Source organism: Netta rufina (assembly GCF_964035555.1).
Source record: "Netta rufina genome assembly, chromosome: W".
Taxonomy (NCBI): Eukaryota; Metazoa; Chordata; class Aves; order Anseriformes; family Anatidae; genus Netta; species Netta rufina.
Genome location: NC_140139.1, coordinates 6,346,274 through 6,370,441, shown reverse-complemented (window position 1 = coordinate 6,370,441; position 24,168 = coordinate 6,346,274). Strand labels below are relative to the sequence as shown.

At 46.2% G+C, this 24,168-nt stretch overlaps 1 protein-coding gene across 1 annotated transcript in view; it reads left to right on the top strand.

The window, feature by feature from the left end:
* The first annotated feature begins 412 nt into the window (after window positions 1–412).
* The window catches only part of LOC311220829 (zinc finger SWIM domain-containing protein 6-like), a 239,619-nt gene continuing 215,863 nt past the window's right edge, over window positions 413–24,168 (top strand). The window contains exon 1 of the mRNA XM_084304470.1: window positions 413–1,975. Coding sequence (XP_084160596.1) covers window positions 1,423–1,975 — 553 coding nt within the window. The 5' untranslated portion in view covers window positions 413–1,422. The remainder of the gene's footprint in view (window positions 1,976–24,168) is intronic.

Genomic DNA, 24,168 nt, shown 5'->3' with positions numbered 1-24,168 from the left:
CCCCTGTGGCTCCTGGTGGAGCAGGCTGTTCCCCCTCCGTCCCCCTCCCCCATACTTGGGAAACTGACCAAACACCACAGCAAATATACCAAAACTTCTAGACTGTTACTTAGATAATGCCTACATCCCCTTTCCCTGCTCATTCAACATTTCTATTCCTACAGGAGAGAGCAGTGTGGTGGAGTTTAGCTACCCATCAGTGTGAAACCACCACAATCCTGAGCCTGCTACTGTGGCTCATCATCTTTTTTTTTTTTCTTTTTTTCCTCCGTTTAATTTGAGGAATCGGTATTATCCCGAATGGTGTATTTTAACGAATCCCAAAATAAAAAGAATCATTTCTAATTTACATACTGCGGAAACTGCAGGCATACTGCTGCTCGCTAAAAATTAACCAGAACAGATGTATAATAACAGCGTTTTCACAGATCTTTCAACACTAATGCAAACATATTTTAATTGCGTTCCCTTTACTTGCGGTAGGTTGCAGCACGAAGCTTCTCACCTTGGAGCGGCTCCAAGACGGACCATTTGCGAAGCAAAGCGGCAACGTTATACTCGCACCACAGAGAAGCCCGCGCGGAAACGCGACCAAGGCACAGGCTGGGGGCCGCGGGCACCCCACAGCACGCGAGGCGCCCCCGTCCTAACGATCCGCGACTATCACAGTATCGCTGATAGAGTGGAAAGAGTTGGGGGTGCGGCTGAGGGAACCGCTTCACGGGTCGCGCCGGTCACGCATGAGGACAGCCACCACGACTCTTATTGCCCCCCACCTGTTCTCCGAGGAGTCTCCCAGAAGCTCTGCCCCCGGCCAAGGCGATAGAGGCTGGCCAACCCTAGCCTTTCCTCACGCGAGGGCAGTCGCCTCAGCCGTTACCATATTTCCCTGCTGTTAGCGCAGTTCCCCTCAGCCCGCCTCCACCCTTAGCGTTTCCAGCAGAGGTGAACGGTTTGCTTCCCCCCCATTCCATTTCCTATAAGGTGTCAGAGAGGGAGCGCCACCAGGCCCCACCCTCGTTTTTCCCACCATGCGCGCAAGACGCAGCCTGAGTTTGCGTGCCTGACATCAGCGATGTGGGTGGGAAGAAAGAAGGGCGACACAGCGTAATAGTATCCTCGCGCCGGGTGGGGGTGATGGTATTAGGTGGGGGATGGGCGGGCGCGCGTGAAGCATGATTTCTTCTCCCCACTCCTCCCCGCCAGCGCGAGCAATAAGCCTTCCTCTAGCAATTCTATTTCTGTTTGTGCCGGCGATTTGCATATAGTGCCGACCGGCGACCACCGACCTGATCCCCCACTTGGGTGAGGCAAAGTGCCCGTCCTTTACCCTTATATGGCAGAAGGGCGGGACCATCGGCCTTCCTGGTGCCGTTTATAGGGTATAGGCACTTCCGCTGCCTGTTTAGAAGCGGTGCAATCATGGCGGAGCGTGGTCAGCTCCCTTTCCCCGCAAAGCGTTTCTGCTGCAGAGCCGGTTATGGTTCGAGCTGTAGGCCAGACCAGCGGGTGGGCTGCGCCGAACCTGGCAGTGGGGCGTTCTGTGCCGGATCCTCTTCCTCCTCCGCAACAGCAGCGGCAGCTGCTGCTACCACCACTGCCACCGTCACCACCACAGTTGCCCTGGGGTTACTGCCGTTTGGTAAGACCCAGAGCCCCGAATCTCTGCTGGACATCGCGGCTCGCAAGGTGGCGGAGAAGTGGCCCTTCCAGCGGGTGGAGGAGCGGTTCGAGCGGATCCCAGAGCCGGTACAGCGCAGGATCGTCTACTGGTCCTTTCCCCGCAGCGAGAGGGAGATCTGCATGTACTCCTCCTTCAATACCGGCGCTGAGGACCCCGCCACCCCTGGGGGAATTGCCGTCAGCGCCGCACCCGGCGGTGCTGCAGACACTGCCGCTGGCGAAAGTCGCCTGCCCTTCCGCAAGGGTATATCTCTGCTCGATGGTGGCTGCGTCGATAACGTCCTGCAAGTCGGTGAGTTACCGGCCGGGGCCGCGCTCCGGAGCTGGGTCGCTGTCTCAGCTGCCCGGATAAGGGCGCTGCCAGCCGCACCGCGGGTCCCACCAGCCTGTCACCCACCTGTTATTCCGGGAACCGCCTACTCGTTGCGGCCCTGGTGGCCGAGGGCCTTCTGCCGGTCCTGTTCCTGGCGAAGCTGCTCCCTGCCCCCAGCGCTCAGGTCGGCGCAACCCCTTCGATTCCATCCTGTAACCTAGGCTGTGCAACTTCCTCTGCCAGTCTCCTTCTCTTCGCCTTCAGAATATATAAGTCCTTCATCTCTCTCCTAGATAAAACTTTTTTCTGCCACTCTGCCCCGTCGGCGGCCTTCCACTTCAGCCCGGTGCCATCGTTCCTACCCAGCAGGTAGTGAGTTTGCGAAAGAGTAGAGAGAATCCTGTCCCTTTAACTTTCGTACTGCGCCGTGCCCGCTCCCGGTAATCCAGGCTGTGTAATCCTGTTCGGTTTTGTCCCCTCCCAGCGCCCACCCCCGGCAATCCGAATCGTCGCTATACTCCCCACTACAATAGGGAGGAGATGGCTCCGCCGCGGCCCCTCCCCCCGGGGCCGTCGGTGGAAATGAATCAGCAGAAGACGGCACACAGGGATGGGGGTGGGGAAATACGTCGTGTTCCAAAATAAAGAAATAAAAACGAATGCGGGATCCCGAGAGCGGATTTATGGGGCGGCGGCGGGGCTGAGCAGAGGAGCCGCAAACAAAGGCATTTCTAGGGCAGCGGCGAGCCGGAGGAAGGGGATGAAATCCGAGTGGAGGAGGGGAGCGCGGGTGTGCTCCGGGCAGACAGTGAGGTGGGGGAGGAAGGAGGTGGACAAGAGGATAATTGCTTTGGGATGAGGTGCTTCATGACAACGGGGGGGAGCGAGGGTTGCTCTTCCTCCTGCTGGAACGGAGTAATACTCATCCTTTTTTCCCCTCCCGCCGCTGTTCGGCTGCCGCTGCTCTTCCGCCATTCTTGCCTAATGAGCACCTTCAGTTAACTCCTCCCTGCCCCTGTTTAAAGGGCCACGGAGGTGAATAACCTCTTCCGCGGGTGGAGGGGGGCGGCTTGCCTCGCCTCGGACCCACATACGGCTGTGTGTATCCCCCTCGAGAGGGAGTGATCAAACTTCCACGGGGTTCCGATTTGTTTTTGCTGATGCACTGTGGAGGAGCTGGCGACCGGACGCTTTGTTTTCATTTTTGTTTATTTCCCCTTCGAGAGGGGATGCCAGATGAAAGAGGCTGCTTAATTTTTTTCTTGTCCCCCACCCCCACAGTGGAGCGGTTGGCAAAGCAGAGGCAGGCAGGGCCGGTACCTCCGTCCCGGGTGGTCCTGAGCCTTTTGTTCGTGCTGAGCCGTGCCGGGCACTGTCCACACGCAATCTACAAACGTGTTCCTCTGCATGGCTATTTATTTTTCTGAAGGAACAGTAATAGAGCTTCCCTAGGCTTGCTGTGCTTCCCTCCAGTCTAGGGTGAGCTCAGCTCAGAGGCAATCACTTAAAAAAAAAAAAAATAATAAATAAATCTAAGTTTATTATTATCTTAATATTTTTTTTCTTTCTCTCCCTTTCTAGAGGTCTGAAGCACATCTGTGGTTCCTCAGGTCCGGCAAAGCCAGAAATAGGGCTTTTTTTTTTTTTTTTTTTTTTTTAAGTTTGGCAGCATTGAGATTTTTTTTTTCCATTTGCTTGCACTTGATTCTGTTTGCGAGTGATGAGGAATGACAGTAGTGCACATGAGGAGGGTTTCTTGGCCCACTACATTAAAGCTAGGGATTCACTGTGAAAATAAAGCCAAGGCGTGTTAAATAAAAGATCCCTTATCCTCTAGGAGACACACCCAGTGTGGGCTTTGCTTGTTTTTGGCAGTGGAGTAGGCTTCAGTGAATAGTTGTGAAAGGAGAAAGTATCTTTGTATAGCCTCTAAAGGGGAGGGGGATTGAGTAATGTTGGCAAGGGTCAATGTGAAGAAAGAAAACCTGCATAAATATAACTGAAGTGTTGACTACTGCTTCTGGAGCTGTTAAATGTGTTCTAAACATGCTGAAAATGTGGTTGGTTGTGTGCATCCCCCCTCCGTGCATCCAGTCTTTGTTGCATTGGCTCCACTGTCAAAGACCAAGATGTCTAGGAAACTCATCATGGAAGTTCACTATCTTAAAATATTTTTTCCTGATTTAATCCTGCAAATGTGTAAAAAGACCAGAAGGGTGTAGCTTTCTAATAATAAGTGAAGAGCATTATATTGTGGTTAAATCAGAACTGATAAAAGGAGCTTAATAACTGTACAAAAGACAATTTCTGATTTGATGCAGTTCACTGTAGATTGAAGCATCTCCCAGTGTAGGCATTTTACCTATGCTTTTATAAAACTTTCTGAAAAATGAAAAACAGTGTGGAAGAGGGGCATCTTTAACCATATCTGAAGTATTGTTTTTAATGTAATTATGATGTGCACAATCACATGCTTTAAAAAGGACTTAAATCCTCTACTCCTTGTTGCAAGTGAATATGTTTGACAGTCTTGAAATATCTGGGAATTCTTGCTTTGGAAATGCATAGGCAGTGGCTGAAAAGGTCTGATGTTAATTGGAAGGATGCAGCAAAACCTGTTGGTAAGTTTAAATTCATACTAGTAGATCTAGCAGATCAGGTAAATCAGAAGCTCAGTTACTGAATTAATGTGCTAAAACTTCAGGTGACTTACCTTTTGTCCTGCTTTATTTAATGATCTGCCTGTTTACATAGGTCACTTTTCATTGTTAATTAGTGTCAGATACCTAATGTTATGGAATTATTGGAAAAATAAGTGGAGGGGAAATGACATCATAGGAAGAAATTTCAAATAAGTAGGCCTTAATGTATTTTTATTTTTTTATTTATTTTTTTTTTTGTTCCAAATTTACCACATTCAAATGATCTTTTTAAAGTCTGGGAAAATGTTGTATAGCTATGTGATTTCTAAGAAATGAGACACTTCTGTACGCATGCCAAGTTTAATTGCTAACTGGGTACTGCTGACAGCTAGTAGTAATGCAAATACAGTGCAGGAACCGTGCAGGAATTGTGCAGCTTACTACAGTGTTTATACTCAGTAATGAAATAACACTTGACTATCGAGGCAATTAAAACTGAATAAACTTAAAACATGAGACAAACATAGTCTGTAATACACAAACTTGATCCTCTACTGTATATTCTAATTATTTTTGTACTTGTAAGATTCTGCTAAAAGGAAGGTTTTGGTTAAAGGATTTGACCAGCACTGGTTCTTTTAGATTTGTTTCCTTATGCTTCAAGTTTGACTTTTTCTTGTTTTATACTGATGGCTTGTCTTCTCTTTGCATACCTGTGTTCAGCTGTGATCTAGGCATAGTGTCAGCACAAACCGTATCAAGTAAGCTTCTAGTTTACCCTTGTCAAGAACAGCTGGTGGATTTTACTAGTATTTAATTCCTACATTGAGCTTTGGTATTTTGATCAGACTAAAGTTCATCAATAAATATTCAGTGATTAATGATGGGATTGATAGTATATTTATGGAAATTATTTATAAATGCATATAGTGTAGTATTAGGATTTCATATGCATGGTGGCTGTTTCTGTTGTTTACATGTAGTTTTGACTGTGAAAAAATGGCAGTTAAAATCAGTTAAGAATTAGTTAGCAAAAATATCTCTAGATAATTTTTCTTGAGTCTTCTGGAAAACATGAGCTAGTCAGTGAAGTTGCATGAAGGACCTTACAGTAATGGGATTGCTTGATTACACGGCAGCAGTTCAGTCAGTGAAGCACTTAATTTCCTTCTCTTATTTGTGGAATACAATGCGTTGCTTTGGGAATGTTGTGGTTTAACCCGGCTGGCAGCTAAACACCACACAGACGTTTGCTCCCCCTCCCCCTCTGAGATGGGGGAGAGAAATGGGAAAGTGTGTTGAGGAAAGCCTGTGAGTTGAGATAAAGATAGTTTATTAAGACAGGAAGATGATAATAACAATGATGATGATGATAACAATATGCACAAAACAAGTGATGCACAATGCAGTTGCTCACCACCAGCTGACTGCTGCCCAGCGTAACCCTGAGCAGTCTGCCCCCCCCACCCTGGATCGCCACCCCTATATGTTGTTTAGCATGATGTCAGATGGTATGGAATATCCACTTTGGCCAGTTTGGGTCAGCTGTCCTGGGTCTGTCCCCTCCCAGCTCTTGCTGCACCCCCAGCCTGCCTGTTGGCAGGACAGAGTGAGAAACTGAGACGTCCTTGGCTTGGTGTAAGCACTGCTCTGCAACAATTAAAACATCGGGGTGTTATCAGCACTCTTCTCATCCTAAGCCAAAACATAGCATTCTACTAGCTACTAGGAAGAAAATTAACTCTGTCCTAACTGAAACCAGGACATATCCACCCCTTATTCTACACCATTTATGTCATGCTCAGGTTACACTCTTTTCCTATACATTCTAATTAATTACCATTTTCATCTAGGGTATATAGTAATGATGGTAGTGCTGACATACAGTATTAGATAATAATTAACATAATACAATTCAACTCATGGGCTATTCTCAACCAGTATTAAATCCCCTTGAGGTACACACCGGACCTCCCCATTCTTCTGCATTTCCCACCAAGTGCATCCAGGTCCCTGAGCAAAAGCAATTCCATGAATGGGCTTGCCTTTTCCTGAGGCAGGAGTAGCCCAGACTGTTACACCCAGCATATTTCTTACATACACTACAGGGACTTTATCCCCTTCTACAGTAGGTAACAGGTTTGATTGGGCAGGTCCAGCTTGGTTGGCAGATCCCTTAGTATTGACTAACCAGGTGGCCTTTGCCAAATGCATATCCCAATGCTTGAATGTCCCATCACCCGTTGCTTTCAGCGTAGTCTTTAACAGTCCATTGTATCGTTCAACTTTCCCGGAGGCTGGTGCATGATAGGGGATGTGATATACCCACTCAAGACCATGTTCTTTGGCCCAAGTGTCTATAAGGTTGTTTGGGAAATGAGTCCCATTGTCTGACTCTATTCTTTCTGGGGTACCATGTCGCCATAGGACTTGCTTTTCAAGGCCCAGGATAGTGTTCCGGGCGGTGGCATGAGGCACAGGATATGTTTCCGGCCATCTAGTGGTTGCTTTCACCATTGTAAGTACATGGTGCTTGCCGTTGCGAGTTTGAGGGAGTGTGATGGAATCAATCTGCCAGGCCTCTCCATATTTATATTTCAGCCATCGTCCTCCATACCAAAGAGGCTTTGACCGTTTGGCTTGCTTGATTGCAGCACGTGTTTCACAGTCATGAATAACCTGTGCTATAGCGTCCATGGTCAGGTCCACCCCTCAATCATGAGCCCATCTGTGTGTTGCATCTCTACCTTGATGACCTGAGGTGTCATGGGCCAATCAGGCTATAAATAATCCACCTGCTGGTTGTTTTGATGTTCTTCAGTAGCCCGATTCTTGGGCACATGAGCATCTACGTGGCGTACCTTTACAACCAGATTATCCACCCGAGCAGCAATATCTTCCCACAGTGCAGCAGCCCAGATGGGTTTGCCTCTGCGCTGCCAGTTGTTTTGCTTCCATTGCTGTAAAAACCCCCACAGGGCATTTGCTGCCCTCTATAATTCAGTGTAGAGACAGAGAACTGGCCACTTTTCTCATTCAGCAATATCTAAAATGGCCTTCACTTCTGCAAACTGACTCAATTCACCTTCTCCCTCAGCAGCTTCTGCAACTCGTCGTGTAGGACTCCATACAGCAGCCTTCCATCTCTGATGCTTCCCCACAATACGACAGGACCCATCAGTGAACAGGGCATATTGCTTCTCATTTTCTGGTAGCTTGTTGTGCAGTGGGGCTTCTTCAGCACGGACCACCTCCTCCTCTGATGATATCCCAAAGTATTTGCCTTCTGGCCAGTCCATAATCACTTCCAATATTCCTGGGCGACTGGGGTTTCGTATTCGAGCCTGCTGAGTAATCAGTGCAACCCACTTGCTCCATGTACCATCAGTTGCATGATGTGTAGACGGGACCCTTCCTTTGAACATCCAGCCTAGTACCGGCAGTTGGGATGCTAGGAGGAGCTGCACTTCAGTACTGACCACCTTCGAAGCAGATCGAACTCCTTCATATGCTGACAGTATTTCCTTTTCAGTTGGAGTGTAGTGGGCCTCAGATCCTTTGTATCCCCGACTCCAAAACCCTTGGGGTCAACCTTGAATTTCCCCAGGTTCTTTCTGCCACAGGCTCCAGGTGGGGCCATTCTCCCTGGCTGCGATGTAGAGCACATTCTTTACATCTGGTCCTGTTCGAACTGGCCCAAGGGCTAGTGCATGAACTATTTCCTGCTTGATTTGTTCAAAGGCTTGTCATTGCTCAGGGCCCCATCCAAACTCATTCTTCTTACAGGTTACTTGGTAGAGCAGGCCTACAATCAGACTGTAACTTGGAATGTGCACTCTCCAAAACCTCACAGCACCTAGGAAAGTTTGTGTTTCTTTTTTGCGAGTTGGTGGAGACATAGCTGTTATTTTGTTGATCACATCCATTGGGATTTGACGACGTCCATCTTGCCATTTTATTCCTAAAAACTGGATCTCTCGTGCAGGTCCTTTGACTTTATTTTGTTTTATGGCAAAACCGGCTTTCAGAAGGATTTGGACTATTTTCTTCCCTTTCTCGAAAACTTCCTCTGCTGTGTCACCCCACAGAATGATGTCATCGATGTACTACAGGCGATCAGGAGCTTCCCCCTGCTCCAGCGCAGACTGGATCAGTCCATGGCAAATGGTAGGGCTGTGTTTCCACCCCTGGGGCAACCGATTCCAGGTGTATTGGACTCCCCTCCAAGTGAAAGCAAACTGTGGCCTGCACTCTGCTGCTAGAGGGATGGGGAAAAATGCATTAGCAATACCAATTGTGGCATACCACTTGGCTGCCTTTGATTCCAGCTTGTACTGGAGTTCTAGCATGTCTGGCACTGCAGCACTCAGTGGTGGCGTGACTTCATTCAGGCCACGATAGTCCACTGTTAGCCTCCACTCACCATTAGACTTTCGCACTGGCCATATGGGACTATTAAAAGGTGAATGAGTCTTGCTGATCACTCCTTGGCTCTCCAATTGACGAATTAGCTTATGGATGGGAATCAGGGAGTCTCTATTGGTGTGATATTGCCACTGGTGCTGAGTTGTGGTAGTGATTGGCATGTGTTGTTCTTTGACCCTCAGCAACCCCACAAAAGAAGGGTCTTCTGAGAGACCGGGCAAGGTAGACAATTGTTTAATGCCCTCTGTCTCTAAGGCAGCTATACCAAAAGCCCACCGGAACCCTTTTGGGTCCTTGAAATATCCTCTTCTAAGACAGTCTATGGCAAGGATATATGGAGCGTCCGGGCCAGTCACACTACGGTGCTTTTGCCACTCATTCTGAGTCAGACTCACTTCAGCCTCCAATACAGTTAACTGCTGAAATCCCCTTGTCACTCTATAAGTACAGATGAGCTGTGGCTATAAAGAGCTCGATGGCATTAGAGTATGTTGTGCACCAGTGTCTACTAAAGCCTTACAGTTCTGTGCATCTGACGTGCCAGGCTATCGTATCCCCACAGTCCTAGATTGTCCCTTTCCTCCCCCTGGCTGGAGGCAGGGCCCCCCTAATCCTGGTCAGAATCTTCTTTGGTTCTGTATTTGAAGGACTTCCTGCTGGAAGTTGGAGCAGCAAACTTTTCAGAGAATCCCTTTTTCCTGATTGTTTTCTTTTGCAACTCACGTACCTGTGCCTCTAGGGTCGCGGTAGATTTTCCATCCCATTTTCTCATGTCCTCTCCATGGTCTCGAAGGTAAAACCACAGGGTGGCACGGGGTGTGTACCCACCATATCTTCTTCCTTGCACGGATGAATGCTCTACCCCTGATAGCTTAGACACTGGTTTGTTCAGGTGGGCGGGAAGATAGGTTCTCTTTAAGTTGGTGGAACTCTTCAGAAAGTTTCTCCACAGCTGAGATGCAGGCCTGTAAGGAAGAGGAGAGACTTTCTTTGTACTGCCGGAGTTGTTTAGCCACTTCATCCACTGTGGGTTCCTCATCCTTCTAGGCCATTATTGCCAATGAGCTGGCATGTGATGATGTTGCACTCCGTACAAACATTTGCCACATGGGTCATGTACACCTGACTTCATTTGTATCTGTGGATGTTTGTCCATGGTCTGGATCCTCATAAATCATCTCCCATACGGCTAATTCCCTCAGGTACTGGATTCCCTTCTCCATAGTGGTCCGCTTGCCTGGTAGACGTAAAGTTCTTCCTTGAAGGGATACCTTTCCCTCACAGCTGAGAGGAGACGCCTCCAGAGGCTGTGAGATTGTGCTCCATCTGCAGTTGCTTTGTCAATGCCTGCGTCTCTAGCAAGGGATCCTAGCCGCCTGTCTTCTCTGCCCTCTAATTCCACTCAATTGGCTCCCGTGTCCCAGCAATGGAGCAGGCAGGTGACAAGCTGCTCACCTATGCAGCGACCAAAATCTTTTTTGCACATCTCGTAGTTTTGCACATCTCGTAGCTCACGCTGGTATAGGTTTCGGGTAGTTACTGTTGATTTTTCGTCATCCTCATCTTCCTCCTGCTGAATCCGTGATGGCCCAGCATCGTTGTCTCTATACCTAGATTTAGCAGAAGACTCTGCGTTCTAAACGACCTGGCTCTCTATACCATTTTTTCACCTTCTCTACAGGGGCAACTTGCACTGCTACAGCTCGTTTCTCTGACCCAGCTACAGGAGCTGGAGCGACTGCAGGGTCTGTTGTAGGGGTTTGAGTGGCTGTTGGGCCTGTCACAGGACTTGGAGTGGCCGCAGGGTCTGTCACTAGGTTGAAAGTAGTATCAATTGCAGCTCGATAGGCATGGGCCAGATCCCAGCACGTTACAGTGATTTGTGTCACTTTGGAACTGCCGGAGTCATGACACCCTTTATCAAGCATCCTATCATTATTTTAGGATTTTGCAGTTGTTCAGGGGTGAATTTCTAAAACACTGGAGGTACCCACTGGTCTAGAAACCTGCCCATATCCTCCCAGACTCCCTGCCACTCACAACTATTCTGCCTCAGGACAGATCTCTGGATGAGATTCCTAAGTAGTTGTTTAACCTTAAAGAAAACTTGAAGTGGATTCAGGAGGCATAACAACAAGACCATGCTGGTCTGAGTATCCCAAGGATATTCAACATATTGGGGAACTATCTTAACTAGCTCGGAGGATAAGAGGGTGGTGAAGGAGAAAGGGAGAGTGAACAAGTAGGAAAAAATATCTTCCCCTGTCCCCTCCCTGATGAAAAAGGGCAATAGGTGTAATTTCTGAGATATGATTTCCAAAGTATAGAGTCTATGACAGTGCATAGTTCAAATACCAGGTTAGAGTCATGACCAGAAATTTCATTGTCTTATAAGCCACTGTTACAACGCACAGTACCATAATGATCTTAAACCAGAGCCTGGAAAGGATAAACCGCACGACAGAGAGCACATATGGAAAGTAACGTGCTATAAGACTCGATTTGGAAAACAGGTGTAGCAGACTTGAGATTAAAGCAATCAGCTTTATGACTAGCAAGTATTAAGCAGGTCTAATACTTATACCAGTTTTAGTTTAACACACTCTGGTCACATATGTCATTATCTCAACCTTTTGAGCCCCACGTTGGGTGCCAAAAGGACTGTTGTGGTTTAGCAGACCGGAAGCTAAACACCACACAGCCATTTGCTCACCCTCCCCCCTCCCTTTCTGGGATGGGGGAGAGAAATGGGAAAGTGAAGCCTGTGAGTTGAGATAAAGACAGTTTATTAAGACAGGAAAATAATAATAACAATAATGATTATAATAGTACTACTAATAATAATGTGTACAAACAAGTGATGCACAATGCAATTGCTTACCACCCGCTGACCGATGCCCAGCCTAACCCCGAGCAGTCCAGCCCCCCCCCCCCCCCCCCCCCGGCTTGTCACCCCTATGTATTGTTTAGCACGATGTCAGATGGTATGGAATACCCACTTTGGCCAGTTTGGGTCAGCTGTTCTGAGTCTGTTCCCTCTCAGATCTTGCTGCACCCCCAGCCTGCCTGTTGGCAGGACAGAGTGAGAAACTGAGACGTCCTTGGCTTGGTGTAAGCACTGCTCTGCAACAATTAAAACATCGGGGTGTTATCAGCACTCTTCTCATCCTAAGCCAAAACATAGCATTCTACTAGCTACTAGGAAGAAAATTAACTCTGTCCTAACTGAAACCAGGACAGGGAGGTTTGTAAAAATGGTCTACGGTCTTAATAAAACACTTATTTGCATATTTACAAAGCTGGCTTTGGTGACCATATTAAGTATGCTTCTTCAAGACAGTTTTGAAAAGTCTACTACCTTGAAAGTTCAAAAAGAGGGAAAAATCAGTCTAAATGAATTGTTTAATATATTAGCTACACAGAGGAAACCTGGAATGCTTTTATTCAGAAATACTGTTATGGACAATGACAACTGGGAAAATTGGCTGTACCACTGATGTTGTACATGTAGAATGAGTCTCAGTTCCCCCGCTGATTCTGGTTTTAAACTGAAGCCTTGCAAATTGACTGCAATTACTGTATTGGGGATGAAATATCAGTGCCATTTATATTGTCTGGATTTAGTGTAGCTGTATTATGTAGAAGTATGAAACCTCAATTTTGCATCCTATAAAGCGGAAGGATGACAATGTACAACTATTTTTAGTTCTTTGTTCTTGCAAGCTATTATATGTGACATAGCAGTCACGCAGCTTTCCTGGTCAAATCTAAATGCATGAAGTAAAAGAGATGACTTGAGCTGAATATGCTACTAATTAATGCATGAATGGTAGATAGCGACTAGAAATAGGACTTGATGTAACATGCCTTGGCTGTCTGATGGAACAAAGAAGCTGTGAATAATTTGATTGGTGCTACTTAAAAATTTTAGAAGCAGCATTGTGCTTAGTTTTACTGAACTTTCAGTGATCAAGCTTTATATTGTTATATATACTGACAATGATTCATAAGCTTGATTTCTAAGTAGTTATGTAGATAAATCTAAGTGGCTGGTGGCAGGTGTGAGGATGTGTTGAGGAATGAGTTTGGCTCATTGAGTAAGATCTACTTAATGTACTTACTACCTCTCTTCCAAGTAAGATGCTGGGTTGACTTTGCTAGATGTGAGGCTAGGAAGAGAAGTTGGGAAGTGATATCTGAGATACGGTAGAGGTTACAAAGAGTAGATTCCTGAAGAGGTATATTTAATGACAATATAGTGTGAATGACTGCTCCCTCTATGTGATGTATTTTCAGTGGGTATTAGTGAAGGTACCTAAAAGGATAGATTATTGTTCTACAAAATACTATTCAAAATGGAAAGCAGATTAACAAATGCTTCTGGATGCAGTGATTGGCTCTGGAACAGACGTGTTCTGCATCGGAGCAGGGGATTGTAATGTGCAGGGGGTTTCCTGCATTGAAACGCTTCAAGGCAGCTGAGGGAGCTGGCAGCCTTCATGAGGGTGGCTGACGAGGCTTGGGTAGAGCCAGGAGCGTCCGTCCCCCCCCCCATACAAAGGCAGCCCCTAGGGAGTGTGAGTGACTGGAGTGGGAGGGAAAAAGGGCATGGTGTAGCAGATGGATCAGGGAGTGATGGCATCCACCTGGCAGAAGGCCATGACCTCTTGGAGCTTGGCACCCACCACAACTGATGCAGCCTCCCAGACATAGCTCTGGGGGAAACATGCTGCCACCCAAGTGTCAGGCTGCTGTGTATGCCCTATTCTTATGCCACTACAGGATGGCGGTAGCAAGCACAGCTGTAGGAGGTGTGCCCAGGTTGAAGAACAGCTTTGCTGCCAGGGTGGCAGAGCTTTGGGAGGAGGCGGGCAGGCTGAGGAGCATCAGAGAGCCAGAGAAGGAGATTGGTGGGACAGTAATCTGCTGTCCCTGAGACACGCTGCTCAGCCAGACATGACACAAGAAATTAAGGTTCCCCTACCCCCTTGCCACCAGGTAGAAGGAGGGACCTAAGAGATGAGTGGAAACAGATTCATGCTTGACACAGCAGGTGAACCTACCTGCTGCCTACTTCACCTTCCCAGGTGCCCGTACACAACAGGAATAGGCTCTGGAACTTGATGGGCAGGCAAATGATGTGGACAAAGGTCCATCCACATTGGGGGAGTTGCCTGGGGCAAGTCAGCGTATACCCTGCATCACAACAACCTCCACCAAAGGGGGGGGGAAAGAAGGGTTATTGTCATAGGGGACTCCCTTCTGAAGGGAACAGAGGGCCTGATTTGCCGTCCAGACCCAACCCATAGGGAAGTCTGCTGTCTCCCTGGGGCCCAGGTAAGAGACATCATTCAAAGTCACTCACCTGGTATGTCCCTCTGATTACCCTTTATTGTCTTTTCATGTTGGCAGTAATGAGGTAGCAAAGAGAAGTCCAAGAGGGATCAAAAGGGACTTTATGACTTTGGGGCAATTGTTGAGGGATAAGATGCACAGGTAGTGTTTTTCTCCATCCTTCCTTCCAGTAGCAGGGATCAATACTGAAAGGAACAGGAAGCACCAGCAGATTAATATGTGGCTCTGAGGCTGGTGCTACTGATATAATTTTGTGTTTCTTGATCATGGGAAGGTCTATATGACACCAGGCCTACTGGCTATTGATGAGAAGTACCTTTTTTAGAGGGGGGGGGGACGGGGCTGTAGTGGGTTTACGTGGCAAGGTTTTGGTAGCAGGGGGCCATAGGGGTGGTTTCTGTGAGAAAGATCTAGAAGCTGCCCCATGTTTGGGAAGGGCCCCATTGTTTTCCAGAGCCGAGCCAATAAGCGATGTTGTTTGCACCTCTGTGAGAGCATATTTAAGACGGAAAAAAACGCTGCGCTAGACAGCAGCCGGGAGAGTGAAGGGAGTGAGGAACGGCACTAAGGTCAGTGTAGAAGGAGGGGGAGAGGTGCTCCAGGCGCCAGAGCAGAAGTCCCCTGCGGCCTGTGGTGAGGACCATGGTGAAGCAGGATGTCCCCCTGCAGCCCATGGAGTACCACGGTAGAGCAGGGTTCCACGCTGCAGCCCGTGGAGGAGACCACGGTGGAGCAGGTGGCCCTGCACCGACGGAGGCTGCCGCCTGTGGAAGACCCCTGCCGGAGCAGATTCTGGGCCGGACCTGTAGCCCGTGGAGAGGAGCCCACGCAGGAGCAGGTGATCTGGCAGGAGCTGCTGCCCGTAGGGGAGCCAGGTTGGAGCAGTTTTCTCCTGAGGGATGGACCCCGTGGTACGGACCCATATCTGGAGCAGTTCTGGAAGAGCTGCTGCCTGTGGGAAGCCCGCGCTGGATCAGTTCATCAAGGACTGCATCCCGTGGGTGGGACCCCACAGCACAGGGGACGAGAGTGACCGAGAAGGAGCGGCAGAGAAGAAGTGCTGTAGACTGACCATAACCCCCATTCCCCCGTTCCCCTGCGCCACTCGGGGGGAGGAGGTGGAAGAGGGTGGGTGGGGGAGAAGGTGCTTTTAGTTTTCTTTTTCCTTTGTTTCTCACTTCTCTCGCTTGTTAGTAATAGGCAATAAATCTTACTATCTTCTTATGCTGAGTCTGTTTTGCCTGTTACAATAATTATTGCGTGATTTTCTCGTCCTTATCTCAACCCTCGAGCCCTTTTCACATATTTTTTCCCCATTCCTCTTTGAGGAGGGGGAGTGAGAGAGCGGCTGTGGTGGAGCTCGGCTGCCCACTCGAGCGGAACCACGACAGTCCTTTTTGGCGCCCAACGTGGGGCTCAAGGAATTTGAGATAAGGATGATAGTTGATAGAAGTAACGGGCAAAATATGTGCAGGATGATTGTTAGGAATGTATAAGTTGTGAAGAATTTGAGAAAGCAGTAACTGTGAGATGTTAGTGTGGTGAAGGGATGAGGGGTGGTGTGTGTGTAAAATGTCCACCTTGTCGGTGCTGTGATGATGTTATGTTTATTTTGGTGTGGTGAATTTATTTTGGTGTGGAGAGGGTGGTCAGGCACTGGAACAGGCTCCCCAGGGAACTGGTCACAGCAGTGATCCTGTTAGAGTTCATGAAGCATTTGGACAGTGCTCTCAGACACATGGTCAGATTTTTTGGATGGTCCTTTGGGGACCCAGGAGTTGTACTCGATTCTTGTGGGTCCTTTCCAACTTTGGATATTCTGTGATTCTATGAAGTGAACTTAACTGTCTTGTTATTCTTGAAACTAAAGTATGTTTCAAGTTATGAAATGCATGGTCCCTTCTCTCTCCCCCCCCCCCCCCCCCCCTTTACATCCCAATTTCAATTTTATAAAGAAGGTGGTATACTTGAAGGAAATACTGTTCTTCAGAAAGCACTGACTTCTCAGTTTAATGGAATGGTGTTTGTCAGACTACTTTATCGAAGCAAAAGCTATTTCTGTTGTTTTGCGGTGGACGCTCCATCATGATAGTGGTAAAACAAAACCATTGACTTGATTTTGTACAAGTGTTTGAAACAGGCTTATTCATAGGGTTAAATATGCACTGATAAGTTCATATATTGTAACTTTACTATAAGGTGTAGTCAAATTTTCTTAATTCTAATCAATAAGCAATAAATTGTTTAATTTTAAAACATTCCGTATTGCAGAAAGAGCAAATGTTTCCATATCCATTTTTTCCCCCATAATAGTAAATACTTGTGGTACCCAGACTTGTGAACAACTGAGATTTTTTTTCAGGGCTATATATAGTATTCACTTGGAGATAAGGACTGGAGATGTAGTGAGGAAAGGATGAGAGCCTGGTGGCAAATGATGCATGGCTTTATTAGGAACTTCTTCAGACAAAGGTAGAAAATAGGAAGGGGAAAGAGGAAAAAAACTGGCTGAGTTGGTACAGTGGTGATCAGAAGGACTGGAGTTTTTCCTGTGGATATGAGGCCATATGGAAGAGAAACCTGAAGCTGTTAGGAGCGAAAGATACATGGTAGAGGTTGGTAGAGCAAATGTGAGCATTGTAATCTTGATTTTGTATATGCCGGGGGGGGGGGGCAATACAGGGAAGGGTACTGATGTTGTCAGAAAACTGAATACTTCCAGTGTGGACAGTAAATCTGAAAGGAGTAAGATGGCAGTAAGTTCAAAGCAGCTAATCCCTGATAACTCAGCATGGAATAATAGCTAGTAAATTGTTAGACTGGATAATTGGGAAGATGCAATTCATGGGCATGTACTTCAGTGAATCCCTGCCTGTTAGAAGGTCCATCTTCTCCTTCTTCCTTGAATAACAGTAAATACTTGTTAACTTCTTTTGATGATTTGGGTGAGGGAATTGAGTGTACCCTCAGTAAGTTTGCAGATGACACCAAGTTGAGGGGAAATGTTGATCTGCCAGAGGGTAAGGAAGGACCTGCAGAGGGACCTGGACAGGTTGGATCAATGGGCAGAGGCCAATGGGATAAGGTTCAATGTGGCTAAGTGCCAGGTCCTGCACTTTGGTCACAACAACCCCATGCAATGCTACAGGCTTGGGGCAGTGTCTGGAAAGCTGTGCAGAAGATAAGGATCTGGGGGTGTTGGTCAGTGTTTGCCTGAACATTAGCCAGCAGTGTGCCCAGGTGGCCAAGAAGGCCAATGTCATCCTGGCTTGTATCAGGAATAGTGTAACCAGCAGGACCAGGGAGGTGATCGTCCCCCTGTACTCTGCTCTGGTGAGGCTGCACCTCAAATACTGTGTTCACTTTTGGGCCCCTCAGTACATGAAGGACATAGAGGTCCTGGAGCATGTCCAGAGAAGCACTACGAAGCTGGTGAAGGGTCTGTAACACAAGTCTTATTGAGGAGCGGCTGAGGGAACTGGGGTGGTTTAGTCTGGAGGAGAGGAGGCTCAGGGGAGACCTTATTGCTCTCTACAGCAACCTGAAAGGAAGTTATGGGGAGCTGGGGGTTGGCCTCTTCTCGCAGATAACCACTGATAGGACTAGAGGGAATGGCCTCAAGTTGCGCCAGGGGAGTTTTAGGTTGGAAATAAGGAGCCATTTCTTCTCAGAAAGAGTAGTCAGGCATTGGAATGGGTTGCCCAGGGAGGTGGTGGAGTCCCTGGGGGTGTTCAAGGAAAGGTTGGATGTGGTGCTTAGGGACATGGTTTATTGGATGATATTGGTCTGGTGTGGGGGGTGGTTGAACCAGAAGATCTTGTTGGTCTTTTCCAACCTTAATGATTGTACGTTTCTAAGTAGAGAATGTTCAGAAACATTTACTGAAAGGAGGAAGCAGAAGAATATGACTGTTCAATGAGACACTAAACTGTGATTTTAGGAAGTAAAAGAAAAATCACAAAAGCCAGTAAAGGTCAAAAGTTCTGGGAGAGAAGTCTACCTTTCAGCACTTCTATAAATTGAAAAGCAATTGAAATCCTGAAACACATCGTGAGTTTCCACTGGAGATCTCAGAGCTATTCCTGATGCACTGCAATTGCTCTGGAACCAGCAAATGCTCAGTGGGTAGAACTGCATTTGAGACAAGGGCCCCAATGTACTCAATTTTTTGGCCATGGGATAGAGAAGGTAGTGATGTGGGGAAGATGGTGGTACAACAGAACACAAGCACCTTGGGCAGAAGTTATATGGACAAATGAGGTTCATGAATTGGCAGCATAAGAGTGCAAAAAAGTTTGTATAACAGCATAGTATACATGAAGCTTGATAGGTAGACGAGGAGGGTTATCTGTAGCTGTGTTTTGGGCCAGGAAATCTGTGAGGGGTAGCACTGTGTATGACCTTAGTAAGGAAATGTCCTGAGCCTGGGGATGGGGGGTATGGCGTGAGGAATAAAGGAAGTCAAAGCAAATGCACTTATCTTGTGGCTGCTGCTGGTCTGAAGTGCCAGAAGTATAGTGGGAAGAGTATGCTTGCAGTGTGGTCTGGAGGTGGGACTGCTGCTGAGACAGACTATGACTTATACTACTTGCATCAAGCTAATTAAATATTATAAGTCACCTGTGGCATGTTCAACACAGGTTGGAGGGACTTTTGACTGGCCTGCCCTTGCGGAGCTTGGGGCTGCCATATGCTGTTTTCAGCTCCTTTCTTCTGTGGGCAAAAGTGCTGCCAGGCTTTTGGTCAGGTTGATTTCCCACTGGAACGAATATATTTGTGGCCAAGTGAGGTTTGTTAGTAATACATGCTGTAGATATTGAATATCCACCTCCAGTGTGGTGGTGGCAGCTTGTTTAGTCCTGATATGGGCATGCTAGTACAGTGATATGGGCACTGGGAGTTGGCATTGTGATGAAAGGGCCTCCATGGTCATAATGTTTTCTTGTGAGCTCTGGAGTTGTTCTCCAGAAGCCCATTCCAACAAACTTGTTCTGTCTTGTTACTAGGTGAACTCTTCCAAGGATGGGCTGTGAAACATTGTGAAATACTCTAGTCATGATTATGGTAAATGAAATAACTGACTCATTTACTGTGCTGTGACTTGTTTACTGATTTGTGCCTCATTGTGTAACTCTCGGAACAGAAAAAGGTGTTACTGTGCTTATAAATGTCTATTTCCAAGGCTTTTTCATGATTGTCATTTTCAAACAACCCATTACAAAGACCAGTGTTTGTCATTCACCCTGCAGCCACATGGTTGCTTTAGATTGGCTTAAATATAGGGTGCTGTCAGAGGAACACTACAGTTTTCAAGCTCGCACCTTGTACCAGGGTTTACATAGCTAGCTGCATGGTGAGACAGAGAATTGTCCTACTTATCAATTTAGATCTGCTAGGTGAATTTTGCTTCATTTATTGGCCATGTAAATGCTACTGTTGACTCAAGGGAGAGGAAGTTGGGAGAAGGGCAGGATTCTTTCTGTGTTAGTGTACTGGGTCTGGCTGGAATGTTGACTTTCCCAGCAGCAGCCCATTCAGTGCCGTACTCTGTACTTGTAGCTGGAACAGCAGTGTTATCACACCAGTGTTGTGTCTACTGCTGAGCAGCAGTGGCACAGCATTGGGCCTTTCTCTAACCCTCCTAGGGGGTGGGCAAAAAGTGAGGAGAGAAACATCACTAGGACAGCTGACCTAAACCAATCAAAGGGATATTCCATACCATGTGGTGTCACACTCAGCAATAAAAGGTGGAAACAGGAAGAAGAGGGGAGGGGTGGGCTCTCGTTGGGAAAACGTCGGTCCTCCTCTCGAACACCGGCTGCGTGCGTTGAGGCCTTGCTTCAAGGATGTGGTCAATCATCGCTCATTTGTGGGAAGTAGAGAGTAATTTCTTTCCTCTGCACTTCCATATAGCTTTCATTTATTTTGTTTGTTTGTTTTCCTCCCTTTTTCCCCTTTTCCCTTTTACTTCCCCTTAGTTAAATTGTTTAGTTAATGGTAGTCTTTATTTCATTATTATAATTATTTCCCTTTAATTAAATTATCCTTATCTCAACCCGTGAGTTGTTCTTTGCTTTACTTCTCCCCCTCCTCATCTAAAGGAGGGGGAGTGAGAGAGCGGTTGTGGGGTTTAGCTGCCCAGCACGGTAAAACCACCACAGTTAGTTACACTTGGATCAGTTTAAAGTTATCATGAAGGCCTGAGTACTGCCTGGAAAGGAGATAGCTGCTGCGCTTGGGAATTCTTTTGGCAAGAGGCAACCTGACTGTTCCAGGGACTGCAGCATGGATCTTTTCTGAACTGTGACGTCTGATGGGCCTACGTGAGAGAGACCTCTTCCACATCTATTAATTCACAGTGGTTTTCCTTGTTATAAAACCTCAACTAAGAGATGAGTCCAACCACCACGCTCTCCCAGTGATTAAAAAAAAAAAAAGCTCAACAAATCTTTCCTTCCCCTTTCCTCTACTCTTAAAGTAAATGCTTAACTACTTGCTCTGATCATCCATGTTCACTTCTTTCTATATCTGTATAGCTCTTGCAAAAGTGATTTTTCTGTCTTTATAGTTCATGTTGCCTCTTGAGACAGTACTGAGCATCAGCATACCTAGTATAACAGACTTTCAAGGCAATTTTTCCCCTTATTGTGCAGTTGTTTGTCCAGACATATTCCATGTTTATTTTCATTCATAGCTGTTGACCTCATTCAATAAAGAGTTCGTAGCTCTTTGATTAGGCCTGCTGAGCCAACATAGTTAAGAATGAGCTGCCATCTCTGTTTCTTAGCCTTTGATCAATTACACCTCAACAGTCACTCTGAAGGCTGCAGGGTCGTGGTGGTATAGCAGAGACTTCAGCTGACTTGCATGAACTTGATTACTGGTAGTAATGTGTGAGAAGGAAATGATGGAGCATGTTGGGGGGGAATACCTTTATTGCTTGTAAACTGAGCACTTCTGATACAGACATCACTGAGAGTTTGAAATACCTTTGTGGGGTTCCAGTATCATTACTGCTTCCCCAAGTAGAACAGCAAATGAGCAGAATGTTGCTGCTTTTGTATAATTTGGATAGTGTGCGAGTTACAACAGACAGCTGCTCCTGTAAGTGAGGCATATTTACTGAAATGGCCTGTCTTCAGGACTGGAATAAAGCAAATGTGTGATCTATTCCAGGTGGACCAAAGTAATGCAGAACTAAGCTTGCCCATAACTGATGGAGGGAAGAAGGACGTTGGAAGTTGTTGTATACTTCAGTGTGGATGAACCCATTTTCAGGGCAGAAATGGCTTTTTATCATAAAGAGAGATTTCATGGGGGCATTATGCAAGTCACTGGAATAGGCTGTTTTGGCTTTCTCAACTGTTTGCACTAGGGAGAGATGAAAGCAAGCCAGTACAAAGCTTTAAACAGTAGCCTGCTTCAGTGTAGAAGGATTGATCTGGGTTGCTCACTTCCTAGAGCTTTCCTACAGATCTGCCTAGAGAATAGTCTAGTCTGTGGCTGTCAGACTATAAAGCATGCATGAGTGAGAAAACCAGTCCTTAAGTTGTATATAATTTATGTAGAGTACTATGGTGGTTTTACCCTGCTGAACAGAAACTCCACCACAACCGTGTTTTCACTCCCCCTCCTCAAAAGAAGAGGGGCAGAAGGAAGTGTGATGGAAAGGGAAAAAAATGGATCACGGGTTGAGATAAGGGTAACTTAAAGGAAAAAGAGGGGAAAAAACAAGCAAAGGCCACACAGAAGGAAAGAGGGAAGAAAATTCTGTATTTTCCATCAGCAAGCGATGTTCATGTATGTTCTGGGAAGCAGGGCCTTAACACATGTAGCAGTTGTTTGGGAGGACGGATGTCTTCATAACGAGAGTCTCCCCTTCTCTCTTTCCCCTTTCCCACCTTTTGTTGCTGAGTGTGATGTGTTATGGAATATCCCTTTGTTTGGTTTAGTTCAGCTTCCCTGATGATGTCTCCTCCCTACCTCTTGCTCACTCCCAGCCTACTGGCTTTGGGGGGGGGGGGGGGGTAGTGTTGGAGAGGGTCTTGATGCTGTGCCAGCACTGCTCAGCAATAAACAAAACATTGGTGTGATACCAATACTGTTCTAGCTACAAGTGCGGAGTACAACACTATATGAGCCACTGCAGGGAAAGCTAACTCCATCCCAGCAAGACCCAGTACAGGTACTTCACCTTTTCTCATTGTCTCCTGCTGGAAAGGAACCTGCATGACCTCCCACCCTAATTGGAGTGTCTTGATTTCTTCTTAGTCTGTGCAGGTGATGTTTGTCATTAATGTACGTGTATATTAAGGCTTTAAATATTTTTCATCATTTGAGGAAGGTGAAGTTACCTAGTCTATCTTCCCTTCTTCATCGCTGGCTTCATTGCTGCACTGCTACCAGTCTTCTAAAATTAGATGACTTCTTTGTCAAATCATATTTTAGGTTGATGGTAGGTGTTTATACTTTTGTGAGATGACCATGATTTCCATAAGTCAGGTTTGTTAAAGTACCAGCTTGAACTCTGCTCCACATAGAGAATGAAGAGCAGTCAGGTGTATCAGTCCTTCATTTTTTATTTTTATTTTATTATTTTTTTTACTAATTATTTTTCACAATTGTAATCTTTTTAATCCTTCCACCTTTACCCCTATTCCTCTTTGCTATTTTGCAGACAAATACAGTCAGGGGAAACTGGTTGTTTAAAACTATAGTACTGAACTATACAATGTGCTATTGCTCATATGAAGCTAATAAGTAGGAAAAATCGTATGATTAATGCAAGAGGCTCTTTAAACAGTCTCATAAAACAAAAAATGTTCAGTTTTGAAATTTGGCTAAGCTATATTCAGTGTAAATACTGTTCCAGGAAGGATGAAGGGCTTGTAGGACCTGAGTGGGGGAAGGAGAGAGAAACAGTGCTTGTAGGCTTCATTTGTCTTCATGAAATTCTTAATCTGCTATGACTGGATGTGTATAATGTGTATACTTAAATATATTTATGCAAATCCAAAATTGTGCCACAGATTCAGGTTATTCTAGACAAAATATTTCAAGTCACACTTTATTCATAACTATGTTTTGTTTTTAGTCTTGGGAAAACATTATTCCTTAGTGAAAAAGCATCATTTCATTGGAAAGGCATTTAAGAGGTTTAAAAACCTGGGATTTTGTCTGCCTCCTCAAGTGTGACAAATTTAACTCTGTGGGATTGATGTTTCTTTGTGGAAAAGACAGCTCACAGTGGATGTTCTCATCGCAACTCGGGGATTGAGTTAAAAACAAACAAACAAAAAACCACACCACATTATCACCAACAAAATCTGAAGGACTCTACCTAATTCTTTGCATACAGATTTGCTCACATGTTCAGAATTTTGCAAAACTGGTTCAGGAAACTGGACTTAACAACCTTGCCAAAGCCATCTAGAAGTATTATATGAATACCTTCATACAGGCTGAAGGTGAGAATGCTGCCTATGGGTTTGTTATATATGGAGTGGTAATTCGTGTCGAGAAAATGGTTTATATTAATAAAGAAGGGGGAGATTTGGGAGTGTGGCCATGGGGGTTGGCAAACCCCGTGGTTGATGAAAACATCAGACTCTTAACGATGAGGCCATTAGGAATGTAAAAGAGTTTAGAGGGAACAAAGAAGGGTGATTCAGGAGACTCCGTGCAGTCTCGGGTTTCTTGTAAGGAGGGGGGGTAGTTCACCTAAGAGGATACACAGTTAGTGTTAGTACT